This window comes from Herpailurus yagouaroundi, unplaced genomic scaffold (genome assembly GCF_014898765.1).
Source record: "Herpailurus yagouaroundi ecotype Mexico unplaced genomic scaffold, PumYag 213, whole genome shotgun sequence".
In the NCBI taxonomy this organism is placed as follows: Eukaryota; Metazoa; Chordata; class Mammalia; order Carnivora; family Felidae; genus Herpailurus; species Herpailurus yagouaroundi.
In genome coordinates, this window is record NW_024412444.1 from 9164940 (window position 1) to 9192373 (window position 27434).

At 41.9% G+C, this 27434-nt stretch overlaps 1 protein-coding gene and 1 long non-coding RNA gene across 10 annotated transcripts in view; one reads left to right on the forward strand and one right to left on the reverse strand.

The window, feature by feature from the left end:
- The window catches only part of LOC121016786 (uncharacterized), a 37045-nt gene extending 12218 nt beyond the window's left edge, over positions 1-24827 (reverse strand). Inside the window, exon 1 of one of the 2 annotated variants that reach the window (XR_005784462.1) lies at positions 24765-24827. This is a non-coding gene — a long non-coding RNA (uncharacterized LOC121016786). The other variant, XR_005784463.1, reaches the window with a different exon arrangement.
- Positions 1-27434, forward strand: part of FHIT (fragile histidine triad diadenosine triphosphatase) — a 1437020-nt gene that overhangs the window by 1379866 nt on the left and 29720 nt on the right. For all 8 annotated transcript variants that reach the window (XM_040454580.1, XM_040454579.1, XM_040454577.1 and 5 more), the window contains one exon: positions 27303-27412. In XM_040454580.1, coding sequence (XP_040310514.1) covers positions 27303-27404 — 102 coding nt within the window. In that variant the 3' untranslated portion in view covers positions 27405-27412. The remainder of the gene's footprint in view (positions 1-27302; positions 27413-27434) is intronic.

A 27434-nucleotide genomic window follows, 5' to 3' on the forward strand; every position in this document is an offset into this window, starting at 1 on the left:
ATCCTAATTGAAGACTCCCTGGAAACCAGGTGGACAGCCGCCACAAAGGCAACCTTTGGAGACAGCCCAGAAATGGCATACATACTTGAAGGTTTGATTCTGTTGTCTCCAGCTTCCTGGAGCCTGGCTCTTGGTATTTTTCCAGAACAACTACCGCTCTTCCCTTAACAATATTTAATTTCTGATCACAGCTGTTGTTTCCAAAAGCACCCCAGAGCAAGAATGGCACACAATTATGCCATCTTCTTTCTAGAAATCCTTTCTTATGTCCAAGCTAATGAGCCAACAGCTAAATGAAAAATGCTTCACGAAGGCCTACAAACTTGGACACAGCTTTCCTCCCTGACTGATGTCATAGTGACGCCAAGTTATTAGCTTAACCTGCAGTCAGGATAACTAATTACTAGTCTGCATCCTCTTCCTTTCTAACAGTGGTGTGATGCTGGAAATACTATCCTTTACCAATAATGGCAATTCCACCATCTCCTTAGCCATTTTCAGTTATTCTTCATCAGGTGAAGTACATTCAACTCCATATAATTGTGAGGTTTCTTACAAAAGCTGGTTGATTAGTGGACTGAAACAAAAGAATAATGGGAACTTCAGGTCCACAGCTCAAGTCTACTCAGTGTCTTCTAAGAGCTTTAGAGGGGATTTAAGGTTAATAATAAATCTAGATGTTTCAACTAATGAATGGATAAAGAAATTGTGGTTTGGGGCGCCTGGGTGGCACAGTCGGTTAAGCGTCCGACTTCAGCCAGGTCACGATCTCACGGTCCCTGAGTTCGAGCCCCGCGTCAGGCTCTGGGCTGATGGCTCGGAGCCTGGAGCCTGTTTCCGATTCTGTGTCTCCCTCTCTCTCTGCCCCTCCCCCGTTCATGCTCTGTCTCTGTCTGTCCCATAAATAAATTTAAAAAAAACGTTGAAAAAAAAATTAAAAAAAGAAATTGTGGTTTATATACAAAATGGAGTAATACGTGCCAATGAAAAAGAATGAAATATGGCCCTTTGTAGCAACCTGGATGGAACTGGAGAGTGTGATGCTAAGTGAAATAAGCCATACAGAGAAAGACAGATATCATATGTTTTCACACTTATGTGGATCCTGAGAAACTTAACAGAAACCCATGGGGGAGGGGAAGGAAAAAAAAGAGGTTAGAGTGGGAGAGAGCCAAAGCATAAGAGACTCTTAAAAACTGAGAACAAACTGTGGGTTGATGGGGGGTGGGAGGGAGGGGAGGGTGGGTGATGGGTATTGAGGAGGGCACCTTTTGGGATGAGCACTGGGTGTTGTATGGAAACCAATTTGACAATAAATTTCATATATTGAAAAATAAATAAATAGATAAATAAATCTAGATGTTTCTATACAAGACCCTGATTATTCTAAAGCCTACTTTTCTATATGATAGGTCTAAAGAAATTCATACAAAAGAAGAGCCTGTCAAATTATAAGTTTGTCAAATTATAGCCCACATGCTAATCAAACCCACTGCTTGCTTTTGTAAATAAAGTTTTATTTGAACATAGCCATGATTTTGTGTTGTCTGTAGTACTTTTGCACTACAACAGTAGTGTTGAGTATTTGCAACACAAATGGTAGGCCTGCAGAGCCTAAAATATTCACTCTCTGGCCCTTTCTATAAAAAATAGAGTACTTATCCCTGCCCTATCCTAAAATAGGGATGAAGGGGTTAAACAACATGCTACAACACACACTCTGTGAGGGCAGAGATCATGGCAGTTTGTTTACCTGTATAGCCCCAGGGTCTCATGGGTAACACTCAACACAGAAAGGCATTAGATTTCCTTCCACTCTCTAGAAGTTCCCTTCACTTTTATTCTTTATCCACTCCCCATCCCCACTGACTATAGGATAGGAATCTCAGTATCATCATCTGCCTTCAATCTTACTTCCTCTATTTGCATTTTGTCAGCTTATAATCAAATGGTGTTTTTTATTAAACAAACTATCTTTTTAAGAAAAAAATTTAGAGAGAGAGGGGAGAGTAGGAGAGGGATAGAGGAAGAGAGAGGCAATATTAAGCGGGCTCTACACTCAGTGCGGAGCCCAATGTGAGGCTCAGTCCCACAACCCTGGGATCATGACCTAAGCCAAAATCAAGAGTCAGATGCTCAACCAACTGAGCTACCTAGGTGCCCCTAAACTAATGCTCTTAATGCTCCTTACAGTTCTGGGCTCTGGGGGATACAGTATGAACAAGAAGCCAGATCATACCCAAATCTTCAAAGAGATTACTCTCGTGGGAAAGACAGACAAAAACAAGTAAACGCACAAACATTCATCATCTCAGATAGCGAGAGGAAACAAGGTAATATGATAACAGTATTTGTGCTGGAGCAAATGAATTTTGATAGAGGTATCAGAGAAGATTTACCAAAGAGAGAACATTTCCCTTGATAACTAAAAGGTGAGAGACAAGTCTCGGGAAACCTAGGGACAGAGAATTTTCAATGCAGAATAAATAGGGAAGGAGAAAGCCTTAAGTCTAAGATAAGCTTGGCATGCTCAGAAAATGTAAAGAAGGCCAGGGGGCCTGGAGCATTGGTGAACAGGCAGAAGGAGCTGTGGTTACAAAGGCAGGTGGTGGCCTAGAAGTCTTGTAGACCTGGTATGAGATTAGAGTTGTAGGGTATTATTATAAAAGGAAATGGCATGATCTAAGTTGTACAAGGATCCCTTTGGCTGAGCTGGAAGAAGGCACAGGTGCAGACAAGGGAATCGATTGGGAGGTTATCACAGTGTTTTGTAATAGATCATGGTACAGTGGAGGTGAAGAGAAGTGGGCCATTTGGCAGCATGTCTTTTTTGTTGATGAAATACAGCAGGTCAATTGTGTTGATGGAGTTGACTATGAGGGCTCAGAGACTAAGAACTAACTCCTGTTATTTATCTTGAGTAACCAGATGGATGATTAGCAATATTTATAGGAAAACTGACATAGGATGGGGAAGGTACTAGTCAGGTGTTTTCTTTTGGTTATCAGAAAAATGAGGTTGTTGCTGCATATGTAAGAGCACTCATCAGGGAACTTGTTGAATACACAGGGTTGGAGCTCATTAGAGAGTTCCAGGACAGAAACAAATTTGGGAGCCATGGATATGGTGTTTAGAGCCATGGCCTTAAATGGGATCATGTGAGTGGTTAGGGGAGTAAAGTAAATTGTTGAGTATCAAGGTCAGGCAGATACTTCCAGGTTGGGTATGAGAGAGTAGAAAAACTTTGCAGACAAAGGGCACTCCCAGTGCAAAGGGCCTGATGTGGACCACAATTGGAGAATGTAGCTGGAGAATGGTGAGTGTGGGAGAGATTAGAGCAAGATGGGGATAGAAGGGAGTTTGGATTTTATTCCATGTGTGATGGGATGACAGGGGCCCAAGATTGTCAGTTATAGGGCTTAAGAATCTGAGCTCTAGAGAAAGGATGCTTGCAATTGTCTACCATTTCTGCTGCTTCCTGGGCCAGGTAACCTTTTTGTGCTACAGTTCTATCATCTGTAATATAGAGGATGGTACTACACTCTACTGCACAGGGCTCTTGTGAAGATTAAATAAAATAATGTATGAAATGTGCTTCCATCAGTGCTGAGCATACAGTAAATGCTCAGTAAGTGTCTGCTCTAATTATTACTGGAGAGGATCACATGATCTGACTTACTGTTCAGTGATGCTGGACTCTACAGTCTCAAGAGTAGAAACAAGAGTAGGAAGTGGTTGTGGTCATCTAGGGGAGAGATGGGCCTTTCTTTAAATCCCATGGAGTCCCACCTCTTTCCGTGACTTTTCCATGATAGACACCATTCTGTCTACCTTGTTCTTTGGCTGTCAGAGCCAGTCATACCCTTATTTTGCACCTAGCATGTGAAATGTCCTATATTGTTCTTCTCTCATATCTCTGTGACTAAGACAGGAGCCTCTCAAGAAATGTACCCTGTCTTTGGCCCTTCCATCGCATTCCTAATCAGCACATGATGGCGATAATGCATAGCCATCACCCCCAATGAAGAGAAAAACAATAGTCTGTGTCAGCATGTAGCATCAGGAACTTATGCAGACCACGGCACATTCCCTAGGACACGTCCAAGTTGTAGAACAGGAGAAACAGAAAAGCTGTGGGACTCCAGCCTGAGTGCCTTGAGAAGCCAGCCAAGAGGAAGCCTCAGTCCCTGAGCTGGGAGTGAGGCAGAGGGAGTGGGGGCATAGGCAGGGATGGTGCCTCAGCAGGCACAGAGTTTTCAGGCTCATTTATATCCTGCGGATATGTGCAAAGAGCTGGACAGGCAATTCAAATTCATTTTTGAGGTCACAGCACCAAACTTGGGCTGTGTTAGCTCCCAGAGCCATTAATGGAGTAATGTGTTCTCTCACTGTGAGTGGGAATCAAAAAGACTTTAATGGGGCTTCATTAGATCCATCTGTCCATCCATCACCACTTGACGCCAGAAACAGGAACACCCCTAACTAATTAGATTTATCCTAATCCCCTTTCTGCCTCATCAGTCCTCCTCAGAAGCCATCTGTGGGTTTAGAGTTCAGACCCTTAAGAATTATGCTAATCAGTCTTTTTCTAATTTAAAATGTTCATCTGATGGCCATGATTTGAAACTTCTTGCTGTGACAAATGGGAATCCATTGTAAGATTTTGTGCTAATTTTAAACACCCTCATCCTCTGAAGTGCCACATAATGGACCATTTCTAAGAAAATAGTTAGGTGAAGATCATACAGTCTTGGGGCTGGACGGTTAGTAAGAAAACCAGAGTCAGCATTGGGGAGAATTTAAATTTTTTTTTTAACATGAGTAGGAGATGATTTGCTTTCATTTGTAGTCTCAAAAAGGAAGGTGCCTGAATTATTAAGCATGGGAATGGATTGTATATTTTGGTTGTGCGGCCACTGGTGTGTAAAATGTAGGGGAGAACCAATTCACAGAGGTAGGTGCCCAGAGGGAAATTATTTAGGAGTAGATTTTCATACCCCTTGCATCCTCTGGAGCCTGTGGCCTGGTCATTAGAGGCTGGTATGGAATGTTAAGCAGACTTCTGTGCAGAGAGGTCATCCCACATTGCGGTGGTTTGAACCTGGTAGGAGAAAGGGCACTTTCTGACATAGCACAGTGACATTTCCCTTAGAACCTAAACACCCCAGGCCTTTAGTGGGATGAATACCAATCATCAGCTTTGGTATAAGGCGGTCAAAACGGAGCGCTCCATGGAAAGACTGATACTACATTAACTACTTGTTGAGTGAATAGCAGAGAGTCGTAACTGGGAATTATAGCCCAGAGTGGCACTTCCCAAACTCAAACATGCCCATAAATCTCTTGGATCTTGTGAAAATAATTTTGATTCAATAGGTCTGGGATGGAGTTTAAGAATCTGCATTTCTAGCAAGCTTCTAGGTGACACTGACACTGCTGGTCTAGAGACCACACTTGGTGTAGCAGGGGAGGTTAAGAGTTTAGGGAGCAGGAAGAACCAGGTTCAAGTCCTGACCATTTACTGGTCAGGAAGCCTTAGGCAAATTACTTTCCCTCTGTACCTCTTTCATTCAACAAATATTTACTGACTTTCTACTATTCACCGGAAACTGAGCTCAGTGAAATAGCTGAATCAAGACAGAAAATGTCCCTGCTCCCCTAGTTTTTTTTTTTATTTTTTAATGTTTATTTTTGAAAAAGAGAGAGAGTGAGAGAGAGAGAGAGAGAGACAGAGAGAGAGAGAAAACGCTGGAGAAGGGGAGGGACAGAAAAAGGGACATATAGAATCTGAAGCATCAGAATCTGAGCTTTCAGCACAGAGCCCGATGTGGGGCTCAAACCCAGAAACTGTGAGATCATGATCTGAGCCAAAGTTGGATGCTCAACTATATGAGCCACCCAGGCGCCCCTTCCCTGGGATTTTTTAATCTGGTGGGGCGACAGATAAGAAAAAAGGTAAAGCAAAAATGTGTAATTATGGCCTCTGATCATTGCTAGCAATGATAGCAATGGTGGTTAATGTTTCTTGAGAACCTAGTAGGTGCAAGGCTTTATAGAATTTCATATACATCAACTGATTTAACCTTTAAAGCTGCTCTATAACATAGCTATCCCTATCCTTGTTTTCAGATACAGATATTGAGGCACAGATGTGAAGTATCTTGCCCAACCTCTTGTACTGACTGGTGGTAGTGACATGATTTTGAGCCAGACCCTCTACCTCTGGAATCCATGCTCTTGACTAGGGTTGGCAAACTTTTCCTGTAAAGGGCCAGGTAGTAAATATTTTAGACTCTGTAAGCCATTCAGTTTTTGTTGCACCTACCTAATTCTGCCCTTGGAGCACAAATGTTGTCACAGACAATATGTGAGGAGTAAGAATGGCTATATTCCAATAACAGTGCATTTACCACAGTGGCACTGGGCCCCATTCAACCAGTTGGCTATAGTTTACTGACATTGGTTCCTGATCATTATCCTCAACCAGGTTCTGAGATTTTAAGCAGTCCTGTACAATATAAATACAATGTCAGCTGCATGGGTACTGTTAAACTTTAGAGTAGCCATGTTTAAAAAAAAGATAAAATGTAAAATTATTTTTTTAAGTTTATTTATTTTTGAGAGTGAGAGACACAGAGCACAAGTAGGGGAGGGGCAGAGAGAGAGGCAGACACAATCTGAAGCAGGCTCCAGGCTCTGAAGTGATGGCACAGAGCCTAATGTGGGGCTCTCACTGACCATGAGATCATGACCTGAGCCAAACTCTGATGCTTAACCAAATGAGCCACCTAGGTGTCCACCCAAAAAAAGATAAAATTTTAATGTATTTTAATTTAACCTGAAATATACAAAATATTATTTCAACAGGTAGCCAGTATAAAATAATTATTGAGGTATTTCACGTTCTTTTTTTACTAAATCTTCCAAAACTGGTGTGTATGTTACACGTATAGTAGATGTGAGCCCATACTAGCCATGTTTCAAGTGCCCGGTAGACACATGGAGCTAGTGGATGCTGAACTGGACAAGGCAGCTGTAAAGTGCTTAAACTCACCCAGGCTAGAGCCTAAGATTCTGTATTTATAAGAAGCCCCCAGATGATAGTCTTCAGTCCATACTCAGGGTAGGAAGGATGCAGACAGACACCATCTGAAGCAAATACACTATAATGGACCCGAGGGAGCAGGTGATGTAGGGTAGGCTCTAAAAACTCTTTAAAGGTCTTTGCATTCAAACTGAAACCCAGAGAATGAACAAGAATGAGAAGAACAGTGGGAGAAGATGCTCTACTCATGCTCTAGATGTTTTAGATAAAGTGCACTAAAACATGCAGGCATTTAGCATTGAACATTGATGTCAGTATGGTATCTTGGGTTTTTGTTATAATGTAAAGGCAGGGAGATATACAGCCTTTGGAGGCCTCTGCATGCAGTCTTCCCCCAGACAAGAATAGATCCCCCTTCAGTGCTCCCACTGTTGCCCATATTTTCCTCACCACAGCACTTTCCATGCTTTCTGCAGGTGCCAGATTATTTTCCGTGTGGCCCACCAGGATTGTGAGTTCTGAGAGGATAAGCCTGGAGCTTGGCCACTGCTCTGTCTCTAGCCTAAATATCAGCTATGCTTGGCAGTAAAGATGGGGCCTCTTACAGAATATTTGGAATTCCATCCAAGGTACATCTGGGCATGGACTCCTTGAAATCTTTACAGGTGGGAATTCTCCAACTAAAGATCAGAGGAGGGAAGTCTTTTGCTTGAATCAGGAAAGAAAGTGTATTGCATGGTGTGGCATGTGCTTAATGGTCACAGGCAGGTGAATCACAGGCTAAATGGCCTGCAGGTATGTTAAGAGGGGTCCATACAGTAAGTACCTGTGAATCTAACAGATTTTAGAAGGAACCTTGGCTCTCCACTCCATGGTTTCCAACTCGTGTCCCCCATGAGGCTGCTGTCTCTCTTCACTGGTGCCTGCCTCGACTCCACCCAGAGCTGAAATCAGTGTTCCAGGTGCTGGGAAAGCATAAAAGGAAAGGGCAGGTGCTATGCTCACAAAGAAGAGCTACCTCACAGATCAGGCTGGCTCTACCAACGGAGCTCAGGTCTGTTAATGGGCTTGAGATGCTAACTGGTTGTGGTCAGAATACTGAGCTCTTCTGGTGGTCTTACTGGAGAGCCTCCCAAAATCCGCTTCCACCCAAGCTCTGCTGTGTTCATAGAGGGCCAACTTGCCTTCTTGTCATAACAGTTTCAGACATCTGTATGGCATTGCCTAGTCTAGAGAGACAGTAGACAGTGGTCAAGAGGACTGGTGCAGACACCAGCTGCCTGTGTTTACATCCCAGCCCTGTGCCTACTTGTGCCAGTTCCCAGACCTCTCTGGACTTATCTTGCTCCTGTGTTAAATGGAGATATTAGTGCTATCCTCCTAGGGCAGTTGTGAGGATTAATGAATATGCATAAAGGGCATAAAACAGTGTCTGAGCACAACCAGTGTTCACTGTTACTATCAGAAATTGCCTTCACTTGCATTATTGCATATGGTCCTTCCAAAACCCTTCAGAAAAAGCAGGGCTGGCTATGGCATAATTTACATTAATAGTAGAAGTGAAGAAAGTGAGAAAGAAGAAAGTGCTACACCTCAAGTTGAAGCCATCTAATAATTCACCTAACATTTACTTTATCCTTACTGGGTCAGGAGGCATGGATGTGCGAGGTGACTAAAGGTGACTGAAGCACAGTAGAGCTCTCCAGCAGTGGTGGAGATAGACGTATTACAGAAATACAAACCAGGGATTGAGGAGAGGAATTTTCCTGATCAAGGTGTGCAGTCGCACACTCCATGTTTTTGTAACATCATGACATTCCTGGGGTCCTTAGAGGCATAAGTATCCTTTGTGGGTTTAAACCTGGGGCCCATGTTCCCCCCAGGGAAGTTGTATGTACAGGTTATGTGTTTGTGTGCATGCATTTTTCTAGGGGAAGAACTCACAGCTTTGATCAGTTTCTCAATGGTAAGAACTCCTGTTCTAGAGGAACTCTGATGTAATTTGTGAAAATTCCCAGTAGCAAGTAGCCCATGTTTTAAGTGTAACCTTGTACCTAGATACCTCAACATTACTGGTCTAGGAGAAAGGCAGTTCTCCTAAAGACTCCGCCTCACTGTCTCTAAGACAGCCCTTTACTCTGTTCTTGCATGTAGGCATTACCAGTGATTTGCTGGTTGACCTTGAGCTAATTATTTCACTGCTCAGAGCCTGTATCTCCAGTACATGGGGGTGACAGCTTCTAGTTTGCAGATTCCTGGGAGGAATTGGGTGGTTTTACTGTCTTACACACACCAGATGTTACAGGCCCTCAGTGCATGTGAGGCTTCCTTCCTTTCCCTGGTGTCAAACTTTCTATTGGATCATGGCAGTAGATACTCTTGGAGAAGTGTCTTTTCTTCTTTTCACATTCCTATGCTTTCCTTCCTTAACTGAGTTTGCATTTCTTCCCAAGAATTATTCTTATTCCATGTCTTTGGCCTTTATTGGAGCAGGCTTATCTCTGGCTCTTTCCATCTGTTATGACATCTTGGGAAGACTTACTTGTCCTTTCCTCTCTGATTGTGTTGATTAAATAGAGTGGCTATTTCATTGGTTGTTCTCCACTTATGCCTTACATAATTGGCAACTGATACTTTGGCCTATTATTCTCTCATGTTACAGGTGGCAAGAGAAATTGCACTATTGTGGTCCTTATGAGAAAAGATACTTTCTGTTTTGTTGCCCTCAGAAAGTAGGAAGCAGGGATTGCCAACATTTTTTTTTAAAGAAAAGCAGCTGTATATAAACGTGGAAACATGCACCACCTTATGCCAGCCATTTCCAAGATTTGTTGCATTGATCTCCCAACTCCTAGGCAGAAGCAGTGTGGCTGGCATGCAGGTAAGGTCAAGGGCATGAGCTTGGGAGTCAGAAAGGCCCCATTGTAGACTCCATCCCTGCCATATGGCAGCTGTGTGGGCTTGGACACACCACATAGCTTTTCTGTGCCTGGGCATCTGTAAGATGGGGAGTAGTGTTATATGTACCGTATTAGTTCGCTAGGGCTGTCATAGAAAACCAACACGAAGTAGGGGGCTGAAACACAGTGAAGCAACTGTGTTTTCTCACAGTCCTGGAGGCTGAAGTCTGAAATCAGCAGGGGTGGTTCCTTTCGAGGGCCCTGAAGGAGAATTTGTTTCATGACTCCCTCCTGGCTTGTGGGGGTCTGCTGGCAATCTCTGGCATTTCCTGGCTTGAACACCCATCACCCCAGTATCTGCCTTCGTGTTCATATGACATTTTTTCTGTGTGCATGGCTTTCTGTGTCCAAACTTCCCCATTGTATAAGGACAGCAGTCTTACTGCACGAGTGCCTGCTCTAATGACTATTTCAACTTGATTCCTTCTGTAAAGACCCAAGGTTACACTGGGAAGTACTGGGGTTTAGAGATTGAACAGATCTCTTGTGGGGCGGCACCGCTCAGTCCATAACACACACCTACCACAGAGGGTTGTTGGATGGTTAGATGAGATAATCCACAAGAAGAGTTTAATAACTCAGTGCCTCGCACATAGCAATTCCTTAGTACATTGCTTATTATTCGTGTGGGAATTTCTCATGCCCTAATTTCTCACCTACAAGTCTTGGAGGTTTTCAGTTTCTTTTGCTTCTCCTTTTCTCTTATTTTTCATCCACTAGAAGGCAAGTAAATGTGAAGAGAAAAGGCAAAGTATAGACCAGTCAAAACATGGAAGGTTACACCATTTGACCATCAGAACTTTTTATACTTTAATATTTCCTCAGCCTAAGCTTATATTAGTAAAAAAAAAAAAAACAAAAAAAAACAAAAACAAAAAACAGATTTGTGTGTGTAAAAATACACTGAAATCTACTTTAGTCCAGCCTGTGTTAATTATTTGAGAAGCTTGTCTTAAATAGAATGATTTTGTTTGATGGCAAACTTTGAAACCTAAATAATTATCAGATGGCCATTAAAAAACAAAATCAAAACTAACCCACTGTCTGAGAAAACATGTTATTGGAATCAAATAAGCTGGCGGCCTAATCTGCAAATTCTGTGTGTACTGCTATGGTATCTGAAACATAATTATCAAGCTTAAGTTAATTAGACTAATGCTCAGAAAATCTGGCCTGGCAGCTTGTGGTAAGTAATTATATATACTGATTAAAAATGTAATACGCAGTGAGCAGAGGCAATGGAAACTCCATTTGAAACAGTGTGTGCACATGTACAATTAAGAAGCCACGTAGAAGAATGCCCACAATGCAAAAGAACTTGGTAGGAACCAACAGGCATCATGCCAAGTCTTCTTCAGGGTGAGGAACAGATGTTCCCCCTCACCCAATGGGAGATGGGCCGGCTCAGAAAGGGGATGTGGCCATGGGTACTCACTGACCACCCAGAGCTGACTCAGAACTACCACCTCTGCTCTACCCTGTTCTTTCCATTTCTGTCAAGCTTCTCCTTCAAAGGATGACTAGCTGTGAGACAACTGAGGTCAGCTTCCTTGGTGATTTTCCAGATTCTGAAACAAGGAAATTGTCATTCATTCTTAGTCACAAATAAAGGTAGGATGCTTCCCTCTGTGCAAGCATAAACATACCTTTCATTCGCCCTTCTGCTTGCTCTTTGGCTTTCTTTCATTATTTTTGAAAAAGGGGAAAAGACACAACTGGAGACCCATAAGCAAAGACTAAGGACCCCCAACATTTGGCCATCTCCTGGGTTCATCATAAGTTTATTGTATCATAAAAATTTTGATTAACTAGAGTTGAATTTCAGATTGATGAGGATTACAGAGAAATCCTATTTTGTTGTGTATCACTCTTACAGTGTGTCTGTGTGCCTGCATTAGTAGTGCCATGTGGTTGAAAGAACACAATCAAACCCTTCTCTGAGGACTGAGGATGGCTACAACTGTGCATCCTTTTGAGTATCTGTTATGGTTGGTTGATTTGGGCAAGAAGTATTTAGTGAACACCTATGTAACTAATTCTAGTCTTTTAAGGTCTTCACTAAAGTTACTAGATTCAACTATGTGATGTTGTTTTGAAGGCTAAGGGAAGATTGAGTGTTACTAATAGGCATGGTTTTGCCCTCATAGAACCTATAATTTAGTGGGGAATATATTTTCAACACAATACATGCCCTGAAATGGACCACATGAAAGGGTCACCTGGCCCAGTCTTGGGAAAGGAAGGGAATAAATGTATTCCTTGCAGAGAATAGTATGTGTGGAAGACTGGTGGTAAAACAAGACAGGATGTTGAAAGAACCACTCCTACTTAAATAAGGTAGGCACAGATGGTGCAAAGGATTGAGAGATCGGGTGAAATGGTAAATAGGAGCCTATCGTGCCAAGAAAGTCATGCCAAAGGCCAATAACTCAGGACCAGAGCATTTGATAGCAAAGGAAGGGAGACCGCCCTGGGCCACTACCTAGAATTTAATGTATACTTTTCAAATAAGAGAGGCCCCAATAATGGTTCTCTTGCTGGGATGTTCCAATTCAGAATCTAGGTGCAGGGCATGCCTATTATATTTAATTGAGGCTCCTTTTTAGTAGGGAAACATGCCAAGGCTTTCAATCTAAGACTTCAGAAAAGTCTCACACAACTCAATCTCCCCATCTTTGTTTCATTTTCTGTAAAATGGGAACAACAGTATTATGTCTCTACCCCAAAATTGATCCAATGAGATTCTGTGTGCAGAAATGCTTTAATTTAGACATCAGAACTTGGTTTCCATTGTGTAGCAGATGTTGGATGTTGTTCTATGAGAGAGGGCATGCAGGTTAAGGGAGTGAGCCCTAGAGTCCGAGCCACCCGTGAGCTGTAGGGTCACATCTCTCATCTTAACTTCCTCACCTGAAAATGAAGAAGGCAGCACCAGGGCTATTCAATGAGGCTTAAATGAGATCATCTCTGTACCAACACTTGGTACCTGGCACTTAGTGCATGCTCAATAAAAGTCCATTAATAATAACAATATAATTATGCCTCATTATTTTGGCCTCCCTTCCTTTGATGCTTTCACTTCCCTAGAGCAGGTCCTTGGCATTGGATCAAAAGCCTCTTTCCTTTGGCCAGGGGTCCATTTTCCACAGAGCACTATTTGTTCCTTGTGATTTAGCTGCCATTTGGCTGTAGGATTAAGTCCTGAATCTGACTCCCTTTTTAAGTAGGTGATCTCTCTCTCTCTACCCAGGGCCCAAATAACCACTTGCAAAGTGAAAAAACAGTCAATCAGTGTGTGGGGGGGTGGGGGTGGGGGGTGTTGATTGGTTGATTTGCTTCTGGAATGCCAAAAATTTGGTTTGCCTGATTTAATTTTTTTTTTTTAATTTTGGCATCTGCAAGACACAGTCTGAGTAACCATTTAGGAACACTCACAGATCTTGGACTGAAAACTTGGTTACTAGGCTTCAATCTAAAGTCAATGAACTAGAGTAGTTATTGCCATTTTGTAGCAACGTGGATGGAACTGGAGAGTGTGATGCTAAGTGAAATAAGCCATACAGAGAAAGACAGATACCATATGGTTTCACTCTTATGTGGATCCTGAGAAACTTAACAGGAACCCATGGGGGAGGGGAAGAAAAAAAAAAAAGAGGTTAGAGTGGGAGAGAGCCAAAGCAAAAGAGACTGTTGAGAACTGAGAGCAAACTGAGGGTTGATGGGGGGTGGGAGGGAGGAGAGGGTGGGGGATGGGTATTGAGGAGGGCACCTTTTGGGATGAGCACTGGGTGTTGTATGGAAACCAATTTGACAATAAATTTCATATATAAATTAAAAAAAAAAACCCAAAATCAAAAATTAAAGAGGGAGAGGAGAAAAATTACTTAGAAGTTAATGGCTTTTTTCAATGTCTCATCTATGTTTCCTACCTTAATAGCAATCAGCATATTGCTTGTGGGAAACAGAAACAGAGGAGGTAGGGCTGCAAAGCCCTTAGAATACAGTCTCGGTCTGAGAATCAGCATAAAGAAAAGGACTAAAAGAGATTATGAAATGTAGAAAGCATGTGAAATTTATATTACCGCTGCAGACATGTTTATTAAAATCCAGGCGAGTATTACTTTTGCTTCGGAAATAGGATATAAGAGGAAATTTATGGAGAGGAGAATGTTTGGATGACTATCTCACAGACATAAAGCTCTTAAGGCAGAGCAGTTTTAATTAAGAACAGCATCCTGTGTGAAGTGTTATACCCAAAATAGATCCTAGGGGGGATTCAGTGAAGGGATACATCAATTTCAGACATCTGGAATCCAATTAATAACTTCAGTGCTCTTACATAGCAAATGCTACTATGTTGTAATTTTCACGGAGGTTCTCCAAATGGAAGCTGGATTTCCACAGGGAGGGAAATTGCAGTCATCCTATGTTGTAAAATCTATGTTGCCCAAGGATGGCCATGTTTGTTTTCATTCATGGCCTGTTTTGCTGTAGTTATGCTTAGTGACTAATTGAGTATCCACAAGCCCATCATTCAAGACAAGAAACTACCATTTTGACACTATCCTACACCTACACCATGATGATGGGCCCACAGCCCACCCTTTCACTTACACCATCATCTGGAATCTCATGGTCCCATTGCTTTCACTTCTTTTTACATAGTTTTAGGCATCCCTGTGCATTTTGTAAAAGGATAGATTTTTGAGTTGCTTTTTAACTTTATAACTTTAGCATCATGTAGCATATTACCTTTTATTTTTCCTTCATCATATGTTAAGATTTGGCCATACGGGCTAATTGTCTCTGTCAAACAGTCATTTTGATCACTGTGTAATATTTCATTATATGACTATATCTGTTTATTCATCTACTTTCTGAAGAATACTGATCACTTCCAGGTTCTTGCTGTTTTAATTAGAGCCACTTTGAACATTCTCATGTACAGGAGAAAACTTTCTCCCAGGTATATACCTGGATATAATATTGCTGAGTCACAGGGTATTGTGAATGTCCACTTTAGGCAATCATGCCAAACTATTTTCCAAAGAAGATGCTCCAATATATCCTCTCACCTGAGGTCCGTAGTCTCTCTGGACCACAGAATTGACAGACTCAGGTGTAGCTCAAATTCATCAGCATTTGAAGGTGATATTTGTATGTGAACTTGTGCTGTGCATCCGAAGAAGCTAAGATGTATATGTAGAGGTTGGGGAAGAGAGAGTCAGACTCAGGGTGAAGACAAATGGTCTCTTGGCACAGCTTGTCAGCTAGGGTCCCACTGTCTCAGGGAGGGGTAAGATTTCAAGCCAGGGTACCAGTGCCCTTAGGATTGTTTGGACTGGAGAATTTTAAATATTGGTTTCAGACCCTGATTCTAGAACAAGAATTTTTCAAATACTTGTTTCTTTGACTTTAAATAGATACCAGAAATTTTAAGAAGCACTTTCAAGCATTTTGATCTTTTATCCTTTTTTTAAAGGTTGCTTTTTAGCAACCAAACTCCTTTAAACCCCTAAGCAGCACTGAGATGAGATTAATTAAAATATTAGGACTCTTTTTATGGGTTATTTGTGAAGTTATAACTCCCAACAATGACATTTTAAAATCAAGCTATACACACACACACACACACACACACACACACACACACACACACATATATATATATATATATATATATATATATATATATGAATCAAGCCTGGATTTTCATATATATAGTTATATTTACTGATATGCCATTTATATAAATCCCAGGCTTGGCCCTTTCTATAGTGCCTCTTGAACATCTTAGTAGTAAATAAATGAGAGGTTAGATTCAGGAAGCTGAAAAAGGTGAAAGGATCTCTTTTCTAGTCTGATGTTTCAAAATAGTCACAAGCCTGGCATTGCATTTTAGGTGTTCACTGTAGTGAAGCTGTATGTGTATGTTTGCAGTTGCCTTACATCTGTTTTCTGTGCTGATTTCTGGATTATGGTCACTTATAGGGTATATAAAATGAGCAGTTGAGCCTATAACAAGGAAATTTCAGTTTCTTTCAAGTATTCTGGTTTTTGGTTTCAAAAGGCATTTGAAATCTTCTGTGACAAAGATCTGCTGTCACGCATGGTAAACTTAGTGTTTCAGCTGCATCCAAAGCTTTATATCTTCATTAAAGAAGGTATTTAAATGAAATAGAGAGAGGCATTGGGGAAAGGTTGGCTCCTAATTTATTTGTGCAACTCGCAACAACGCAGCTTTGAAGGACATTGGAACAGTTCCATCAGAAGTGAATGGGTTTGTGAGTAACAGTATGTTACATTCAATGGGTGTGTAGCAGGGAGTGTGGTTTTGTAACCAAAGGCAGAACAATTATCTTGTAAAAGGAAGAAATTCATAAGCAATCTAGGGAGTGGTGAGTACCCTTAGAATATAGATCTTATGTTAGTCATTTGTCATCTGCCAACATGTGAGTCCTGGTGCAAGGCACCTGGCCAGATGGTGTTGCGTAGCTCTTTTAGCTCCACCAAACATATGGTGAATATTCGGAAAGATGCTTGTGAGGTCACCCTGTGTCCTCACTGCTCCTCGGTGGTAACCACTTGTGCAAAAAGTTTGCCACTTGTTTGCTTTTCTGTGGAAAATGTCCTATCAGGATGGCCTGGTATTAAGGACAGGTAGAGGCCCAGGAAGCAAAACTGAACCCCCAAAGTGGCATTTACCTTATCTCACAAGCAAGGCTGGGCCCAGCTGTTCCAGCTGGCCTCTCCTCCTTCAGCCCTTGGAGTCTAAAATTACCACGTCTTCACTCGATTCATATTCTTCTGAGACCAGCAAAAAGTAGATGCTCCACAAAGATGATGTGACTGAATCATCCCATTCCTCTCTCTTCTAGTACTTGTGCCTCTGCTACTAAAAATAAGGGGATTTGCCTGCCTCTTTGGGTACTTCCTCATTCTGCTCCCATCACTGACCTTCGGCCAGTTCACAGACCATGTGGATACCTCTGCCCTTCCTCTGGGTATGAGTACTTGCTGAACCCTCTCAGCCTCCTTGTCACCTCCTCAGAGCAGCCTTCCCTGGCTGCATTGTCTGATGTACTTCTCTTATTCTCTGGAATGGTAGTAATCGATTTGATTTGAATAGTTGCCAATTGCCTGCCTTTTCTCCTCAAATGTAAGCCTCCTGAGGGCAATAAACCTTGTCCAGCTTGCTCACCATTGCACAGTGTAATACCATGTGGCATACATATTACTACTATTTGTTGAATAATTGAATTTTGAGTTCTGCAAAGAAATAAGCTTCCAATGCTTGGGGCACCTGGATTGTGCAACCCCCAGCCAACAGCTCACTTAGTTCAGCATCTCCAAATGGGTTTTATTTTGAGGGCTTAGTTGTTGCTGCCTGGATTGTGTTGAGCAGGATTCTGAGGCCATATCTACAATAGGGTGTGCCTGGTGGTGTGCTTCTTACAATACAGATACCCCACTCTCCTCGAGGAGAGCTCTCTTGCCTGGGCTGTGTTTCTAAAGGTTCTGTAATGGGCCTTTGGAAGAAGAATCTACACTGTAGCAGGAGCAAATATGGCAACATTCAGGAGATTCAAAAGAAATGAGAAACTGGCCCCTTGCCTTTTCTCTTTCCTCATTCTGAGTACCACAAGTTGACGTCACTCTAGGAATAAAGGAGAACACTCTTGCTCAAACACCAGTATCCAAGACATGGGGTGGGAGGAGGGGAGGAGGGAAGGCCTGTGGAATATGGCTGGTGAGGAAATTGGTTTTTGAATTAACATTTCCTTTTCTGAAGTTTGCTCCATCATGAAACTCCCTTTCAGAAGCAGTTTCATTTCATTTCTCAGTGAGTGCATTTCTAGAAACAGGAGGCCTGAGGAAATCAGACTGGTAGAAATCTCTAGTCCCTGTTGCTTCACCAATTTCCTACACATTAAAAAGCCAGTAAAACTCAGCTACAATGGAGCCTGGGGTGAGGTGACAGAGATCAGTGATTATTTACTGAAAACTTGCCTGAGATGCAGTTGTCCCCTCAGAGGAGGCTGCCCTGCCCAGCCTGATCTCAGCTGGGAGGTAGATCTCTGTTTGCAACCTCTTTTCTTCTCTGTGCTGCTCTATCATCCCTGCTTTCAAAAATGTTAACCAAAGAAAAGTTGTCAAGAATTTACAGAGTGGATCCAATGAGTGTACTAGGAGCCTATAAACCATATTGATCCAGACAACTACTGTTCCTCAGTAGTCATGTGATGTTGGTTGAGTGATTTAAGTGCCTTGGAGACTCAGATGTTTCATCTGGAAAATGGGAATGTTGAACTTGTGCAGCCACTAAGTTGGGAGGGAAAGCACCTTTAACATATGCTTCTTGACTACATACTGGGTGTCAGACCCAGCAACTATTAAGGATACACCAATGGATGTTACTATAATTTGGTGATTTCAACCATACACATGAGAACTGGACAGAAGACTTTCTATCAAATTAACTATTATTGAGGGATTATAATGGGAATACCAAGGACTGCTGGGTTAGCACAGTTGATTTCTCTACCCAGCCCAGGTAATCACTATTGCCATCATGGGATTTTCATCTGAAATGATTGGCCCGATTGTTAGGTGGGATCACTCTCATCCCTTATAAACATGAGGCTCATGTGGTAAACTATGAAGAAAATTTTAGCTGTAAAATTTAATCCTAAAATTAATTCAGGTTTGTATTTTACTCTATGCTGATGATTCTCGAATGTAGTGACTCCCATATCAACACCCCTGCAGCCCTTCACGGTCCAGTCCCTGAGCCCTGTTCCTCACCTGCCCTGATGCTATGTTGTAAGAAAGTTCTAAATGGTGGCAGGCCAGGAGGCAGCATGGCAGATCCAGGAAGCCCCGTCTTGGTTTACCTTTCTCAAAGATTGTGCCTCTGACAGGAAGTGACTACTTTGTTATTTTCATTGAAATCAACTGCGTAAGACCAGGAGCAGAAACCTCCCTTGGCTGAATTGCTCCTAACAAGCTTCTGATGGAAAACTACAAATTATAATGTCTAGCCAATTAAAGCAATTTTATGATGGCAGCCATGTACTCCACCAAACCTGAATTACCCACCCTGGTTTGTACAGGTTTTATAGGGTTCATGGGATACTCTGAGAACCATTCACAGTACAGTCAATTGAGTAATATCGGGTCCAGATTGTGATGCTGGCAAAGTCTCATTTGCTGCTTTGGCAATAGGCTTGACAATGTGATACTTTAATGTATAATTGGATAAGCAATTGGGTTCTGTTATAGTACAGTGGTTTGGCATAATTATTTTCCAGTGCTGTGATTTTCTAGTTAATAAATACTTTTGGGGGTTACAAATTCTTAAACATCAACACTCTATACTCCTTGAAAGTAGGATACCATTAATTAATATAAGAGCTTATTTCAGCATTTTGGCCTCGTTGGCAGTACTAAAAAATTTTTTTTTGCTTTAACTCAAGCAAGTTAGGCTTAAGTCAAAGCTTAGACAACTAATCAAATGATGAATGCTTTGTGCATTACCTGGATTTCTCTCCATAAAGGGCAATGATTTGGACTTTGAAAACTTCACAGTGAACAGAGGGAACCAGAGGCCACTTGGTTGCACTTAGAAGTCTCACAATCTAGCCATTAGTTCAGGGCTCCAGCTCACACAGAGATTCAGAAGGGAGGCAGTTGCAGTGCCTGAGTGGCTCAAAGGGTTACATGTCAACTCTTGATTTCATCTCAGGTCTGATTTTAGGGTGGTGGGATCAAGCCCCTTGTCGTGCTCTATGCTAAGCATGGTGGAGACTGCTTAAGACCCTCTCTCCCTCTCTCTCTACTCCCACCACTCTGTGTGCGTTAGCTCTCTCTCAAAAAAAAAAAAAAAAGAAAAGGGTGGGGGGAGGCAAGTAACATATTTTTGCACAAAGAAATATTTACAGAACCTCAGGGTTCTATGAAAGAAGTAGCTACCAATGGTTGGCAGTACAGACATTATTTTGCATCAAATGAAAGCAAGAGGCGATACATTAGGACACCAAGAGAGGCCAAAGTGGGTGACTAACTGCTCAATAACCAGCACCGAGAGTAACGGTATTTAGTGTTTGGGGAGGAAACTTGTGCTCAAAGGATGCTGGCTGTGTGTATGTGACAGAGACAACATCCAGAATTATGAAATATCACTCAAGTCAATCTAAATGGTCCAGGAAATCTTAGGGAGTTTGGGAAGCAGGTAACTGAAGAGAGTCACATACTGGGCAGTACAGGAGTGATTTTCATACTGGTTCAGAGCAGCCTTGAGCAGGGGAGCCAGCATCCAAGCGTGCTTTACATAAAGTGCCTGGCAGGAAGTTGTCAAAGAAATATCTGCCTGAAGGGAGGCATGGAGATCCTCTCACTAACTGCACACACTGTAGCTAAGTCACCAGCACACTGGATTATGGGGCAGCTGAGTTTGCCTCCAGCCTGATGGGCCCCCTTCTGGTCCAGTCTATGCCTGCCCAGCTCCCATGATTTCTGGTCCAGCTGCTGCAGTAGCGGTCTCTAATTCATTCTCCAGCCAGGCCACTCAATGAAAAATTATTCTAAGCTTTTAATTTCCCCACTTCCCACCCTTTAATGTCTTCTTTTGCACCAAAAATAAAATTCCCATTTCTCAGCCATCCCCACAGGCTGCAAATTATCTGCCATGTCCCTTACTTTTCTAGTCAGTGACTCAACCAAGATCCCTTTTCCCTCGCTGTGCACTTCCGTTCCCTCTGCATGAAATACCCTTTTTCCCTGCTCTCGATTCATGGCTTTCTAGAAACTGTTAGCATCTCAGCTTCTCCATCATTTCTTCAGTGAGGCCTTTCCCCCCACAACCCCTCCCCCACCATTCTACCATCCCCACACATCACAATGCATTGGTTGCTCTTCAGAGCTCTTATCATTTTAAACTATTTTGACTTTCAATGTCTGTCCAAAAAGAAAAAAAAAATTCTGAAGCCTCCTTTGATTCAGCCCAATAGAAACAACTACATCCACATCCTAGAAGGCCCATGCTGTAGCCTCATACTTGCAGTGACTTTGCTCACCTCAGCTATACTTCCCACCTCTGGACCATCTTTCAAGGTTAATGCTGTGCTTAATCCTCTATTTCTGACATTGTTTTACTTCATCTATTTTCTCACTTGACTCTTTACCTTAAATAAATTTAGTTTAAAAGGAAATTTGAGATGACATCATAAATGGGAGATAACCCTCAAAATCAATATGATGTAAACAAAACAATCTTATTACATTCTAGCTAGAGTCTGGATGGCTCCTCTCTTTCTGTTAGAGGTCATGCTGGTACCATAGTAAGGACATGCTAGTACTAAGACTTTTGATTAATCAGATTGAAAATGGAGTAACTTTTTCTTAGCAGGATTCAAAGCTGTTTGTGGCTTTGAATCATAGACTGGAGGCCATCTTCTGGGCCAATGAGATATCTTTCCCATCTTTGTTTTTTAATGTTTATTTATTTTTGAGAGATAGTGGCGGGGAGGGGCATAGAGAGCGGGAGATAGAGAATCTGAAGCAGTCTCCACACCGTCAGTGCAAAGCCCGATGCAGGTCTCGAACCCATGAACTATGAGATCATGACCTGAGCCAAAGTCAGATGCTCAACTGACTGAGCCACCCAGGCACCCCATGTCTTCCCCATCTTTAAACAATGGAATGTTAAGGCTTCTCAAAATGGCAACTAAATTTCAGTTCTCTGACCACTCTGAGAGAAGGTCAGGCTTATGAGGAAAGCTAAGTCAGAACTCCTCAGGAAAGAGGGGTGCCAGCAGTTGAGGAAGCTAGCCATGGCATGAGTTGCAGTAGAGCTGGCATGCACCTCATGTGTTTGCTAAAGCCATTCCCACTGCCCAGAAATCACATGCTTTAAGCCCAGTGGAAATCCTGATTTTTTAAGTCAACCAAAGGCCCCACCTGGCAAGAATTACTCTCTTCCTCAGATATTCTGAGAACAGTGATGGAACTTCTAGCCCAGTTCTTATACCAGACTGACTTATATTACATATGTATAAATCTGTCTGCCCTTTGAGGTGGTAAGACCCCGGGAGGCACAGATTGTGGCTTATACATTTGACAGCTCCCATAATGCCTAGAACAGTGCCTGGAATATATCATGTGCTCAACAAAGGCTTGTTGGCTATATTGAAAATAGAGGCAGAGAATTAGTTCTAAAAGAAAATTATGGATTTACTTCCGTGTTCGTTGATATTATTTCCTTTTCAAGACTATATAAACACCTGTCTGAATAGAACCATCAACCCATAAGAAATAGTTTAAGCTTCCTGCTTTTTATGTTGTTTTAGAAAATAACAATGAAATATATTAACGTACTCTATAACAACACTCAGGTTTATATTCAGCACTTGCTTCTTTAAGAAGTGGTATTAAATCGTTTCCCCCCACCTTCCCCAGCCTTTGAAGACAACTTGGCATTTTATTACAGGTTAGTTCCAAATCCTGAAAAACATTTAAATTATTGTGAATCATTCTTCCTACTGTATTCCATTACAGAGCTATAAAAAAGTCAATAGCCAAGGCAGTTTGAGCATTACATCAGGGAATTGATCTTTACCTCACATACCTTGTGATAGCATGCTCAATGCCCAGGAAGGAGCAATATGTCAAAATTGACACCTATCACTACTTCAGTCAGAAATCCTGTTAACACTACCTTCTCCAAAATCATTTCAGGCAGATAAAGTGAAATGACTGCAGATACATTTTTTTTAATCTCTTTTCAAACTTATATGGAAATAGAATGCTCTTCCAAGAGCCATCACAGACTTCACTCTGTTGAGTGAATAAAGATTTTTTGGCTCAAATTTTTTTGCAAACTTTCTAACTCTGGTGAGCACTTTCCCCTAAAGAACCAAGTGCCTGTGAAAACAGTGTCAACTGTTCAACAGTTTCACTGTTGCCTAGAGAGGAGGTAAGGAATGTGCTGTGGTGTTGAGCACTGTCATGGCCATTTAACTTGTGTGATATGATTACCAGGAGGAAAGACGGAGCACTGTAGTGCATTGAACCCCAGACGCAGTCAACAGGAAGAAGTACCGTTCCTTCATGTACGACTAACAAAGAAAAACACTGCCAATTAAATTATGACACATCGTCGATTGTGGAGCACACTTTGATTTCAGAGATGTGAAAATGTGGAAAAGTGTGCACCTGAGAACCACTGAGCTGTGGGGTTTAAAGAGTACTCTTCATTTCATCCAATACTAAGCCTTAGAGTGAACAAAATGCTAGCTTTGATTTTGGTCTTCCTTTGGACAGCCTGTGTCTTTTCCTGGATTCATAGCAAGGCAGGTGTGGGAACAACCCAAATGTGAGCCAAGCACTTTCAGTGTTTAGGTTTTTCTTTTTCAAAGGGGGTCCCCCAGGCTGAGTTACCAGATAAAATAAAAGGAGAAGCCCAGTTAAGTTTGAATTTTAGATAAATAAGTAATACTTTTTAGTAAGAATATGTCCCAAATATCACATGAGATGTACAGGACACTCAGTTAATTTGATTTAGTATTTTTATTTGCTAACTCTGGCAGCCCTGATTTCAGGGTAATTTTGACTGCATTTGATCATTACCACATGCTTTTATTCTAAGACCTTGACCTTGACCTGTGAGGAGCCTCCATTGATACCTTTTTTACTCTTAACAACCTGGAGAGTTAGGGAGTATTATAGGTCATTTTAAAGCTGCAGGAGCTAAATTTTCTCCTCAGACTTCAGTGCCTCACTAGAGTCATTGGTTTGGGCCATACGAATTCTGACCATAGCTCTTAATCCTTTTAGTGTATTTAAGGTCCAAAAAGACACACGTCATTGGGGAACCATGAAGACAGGAAAGGCAAGTTTACTCCTGGACAAAACCTCTATGTCCCCACTGTGATGGGGATGGTGTATCCAGCCTGATAGTAGTAATAATAGCAGCAGCAAACACTAAGTACCACTTATTACTACTAAGTGCCAAGTACATCTACTCAAAACTCTTACTGCTCCCTTTTTACAGTGGGGGGAAACTTAGGCACAAAGAGGTTAAGGAGCTTGCCCTCTCATTGTCAAAGTCTGAGCCTAACCTTATCTTCTTGGAGAGATGTTGCTAGATGTTCCTTAGATAAGCCCTTCTCCCCCGTCACTCTGTATCATAGCACTCTGTTTCTTTACCAAGCTGAAACTCAAAAGCCTTTCAAAGCAGGTCAGGCCCTCCCAGCAGCAGCCCTCCCATTTGGAAATGCCTCCTCCTTATTTGTAACAAATCATTTGGCGCCTATTCTCCCTACCTGGGTACCCTTCATATGGGCAGCAAAAGGGTCTGTTCCATTTGTAAATCCCACCCCACCCCCCCACCATTTATAATTAACCATTTGGTGCCTATTCTGAGTATCCCATAATGACAATAAATGGGTCTGTTTCAGTGTTCTAGTGCCAGGGCCAGCCCTTAGCATTGTGGGGACAGAATAAATACCATGTGCATGAGTAAGCAGTCAGTGCCTTTCCCTGTGGACAGCCTAAATTAATCTGGAAGGTTCATTTGAAGTTCTCCCCTCCCCCAATAAAGCTTCCTTCTGGCATGTAGTGCCTTCTGCATAAACCACTGTTTGAGGTCACTAGAGCTTACCTCTGCCAGCCTGCAATGGCTTGCAGCAGCCAGGTTCCTGGGTTGCCTCAGGAAGGAAGAAATGTACCCCAAACTACACCACGTTTAATTTCTAAGTCACCTGGGTGCCTCTTTGAAGACGTAGGTCTTGCTCATCAGGATCATTCCTGGACTCCCTATTTCTGTAGAGAAGAAAAGCAGTTGTAAAACAGGGTTTGCAAACAACAGCCTCTCTTCTATTGACAGGGTGACAAGCAATGGTCTTAAAGGGAAATGTATTATTTCTCTATGTGCTTGGGCTCTATCTATACACATACACATTTCTCCCAAATGCCTTGCTTCTCAAGGAGTAAGTGCACCTCAGAATTAACTGAGAACTTTGAAAAAGTCCCCAAACCCAGGCTGTCCCCAAACAAATTAAATCAGAATCCCTGGGTGGACCCAGGCAATAGTGTTTTTTAAAGTTCCCCAGGTGAATCCAGTGGGCAGCCAGCACTACTGTTCTAAAGAAAGCCACATTTTTCCATCTGGGGCTTTTAGGAGGGAAACCTCTAAGTTTTAAAAACCATATACAGCAGAGCTTTGCAAATATGATTAGTTTTTGTTTTATTTATTTCTCTACCTCACATAAACAACTTCGAAGTGTGGGCACAACGTTGCCATCTGTAAGGCATATGACAATAACAGACGGTCTCCTAATAACCAGGGAGGCATTAACGTTCACAGGCTCTAAATTATTTGGATTCATCTGGTATGATCTGTGGTGATGAAGCCACTTAATGCTGGGTTTCTGTGTCTTTTCAATGGCAGCACCAGAAGTGGAAGGCCATATTTTCTGGGCTGTATATATTGTTCTTTGTCATCCTATTGAATTGTTACAAGATGGATTTATAACAGACCTAAAGCTAGTATCAAAATGAAAATTAGTTCTTGAGTAGAAAAATAGCAATCCTGTTTGACTCGCCTGTAGCGATGGTGTTCTATCTGCCTCTGCGAGGAGGGAAATGACTTCTTAATGTGGTTTTCTTCCACTAAGGAGAATTAAATCTATGTGGCAAAATGTAAAACCAGAGTGCTGGCAGCCAAATTCTGAACAGAAGATCCATGACCCTCATCAACATATTTGTGGCCCAGTTATATGCTAATGAACCTCATTTAGACTGAAACTTACCCCAAGTGGAAATATAGCTCAGCTGGAGAGCCTGGGTATCATTCCTTCACTGGTTTGCTTTGTGTGTCAAAGTTTGCTCAGAAATACTGGGGAAATTTCTCCATCTGCTCCAAGGGGCCACGTTGGGGGGAATGGGGTCTCTCTGGGTTAGATTTACAGTGATTTTGGCCCAAGATAGCAAACTCCACTATGTTAGTGGAGAGACTTTTTGCTGAGGCAGCAAGATGCTTTTCAAAGGACTGCCTTTTGGCTGGGGAGGGGACTGCGCCTGGTGGGTGGAACTCGCCACTCAGGTGGCAGGCAGCTCCTCTAGGATAGATAAAAAGGCAAACATTGTTGGGAATAACTCAGCCACTGCCTAGCTGGCTGATCTTTGACAAGCAAATGAACTTCCTCAGAGCTCAATTTCTTCCTTGGTAAAGATGGAGCTAGGCGGTGCCTGCCTTGTGTAGGGATTATGGTACAGATTAAATGAAATGGTGCAGGATGAAATAATATACATCAAAGAAACTACCGGTTCATATCATAAATACTGGCCATCATTGGTACTGTTAAAACATTTACCTCAATCTCTTCAAACGACTTACAAAATACTACACTGCACATCCTGTGAATTTATACCTTCAGCATTTTACAATGGATAAAGCCACACACAGGAATAACAAATTTAGTTAATAAAACTGAACTGCAATAGGAGATTAAGGGGGAAAATTGAGCTCTTCTAATGAAGAGCTCTGAGAACATCCTCTCTCTGGTAGAATGGAAATTTTATTTACTCTATATGCAAATCTGAGACATATACAAGATGTTTTTAAAAATAAATATGCGTGTTTGAAGAGGATTTTTAAATGATTTAATTGACTTAGATCGATTGTTAATTTCTTGATGTTTTCTAATTTTTTTTAACTGTTTGCCTGCTAAAGCCTCTTTTAATGGATATGCTCTTATTTCTTACTCAGTACTCATGGCTCTTGTACTGTTATCATAGATTTGCTTGGGCTATTTTGCTTCACTGAACAAAACTGCTCCGAGCTCATAAGAGAGACTAAGCCAAAGAGAATAGTAGGGAAGCCATAGGCCACTTTAGGAGAATGATCATGGGTAGGTGTAAAACAGTTTCTTCATTGAATGGTGAGTAAAATACATGAATGATGCCAGCCAAGCATAAGATACAGAGAGTACTGGGGATTACTGTAAATGGGAGGAAGCTCCCCAGTCTGTGACCTCCCACTTACAGCCTCCAGCAGACAAGACAAGGCATCGAACAGGCCACAGCATAGCCTGATCTGGTTATGTTATCACCAAAGCTGGAAATGTGGACAGTTACATGACACCTCCCCATTTTCAAATTTTGGCAACCAATACAATTAAAGGACATACACCTTTCAGCCTCTGATTTGCAAATTCTGTTTAGCCATCCGCACAACACTTGTTCAAAGATCCCAAGGACCCATTATTAATAAGCCTATTCCATTGTTTTCTCCAAAGCTCCAGAAACATGACAAAGAGGAAGAGGACTCCCCAACCTTGTGGAGATCTGAGGAGGAAATGGCATCAGAAGCTGCAGCACTAAGGGTCTACTTTCAGTGACTTTGCAGGTAAAGACTGTGCCTTCATCAT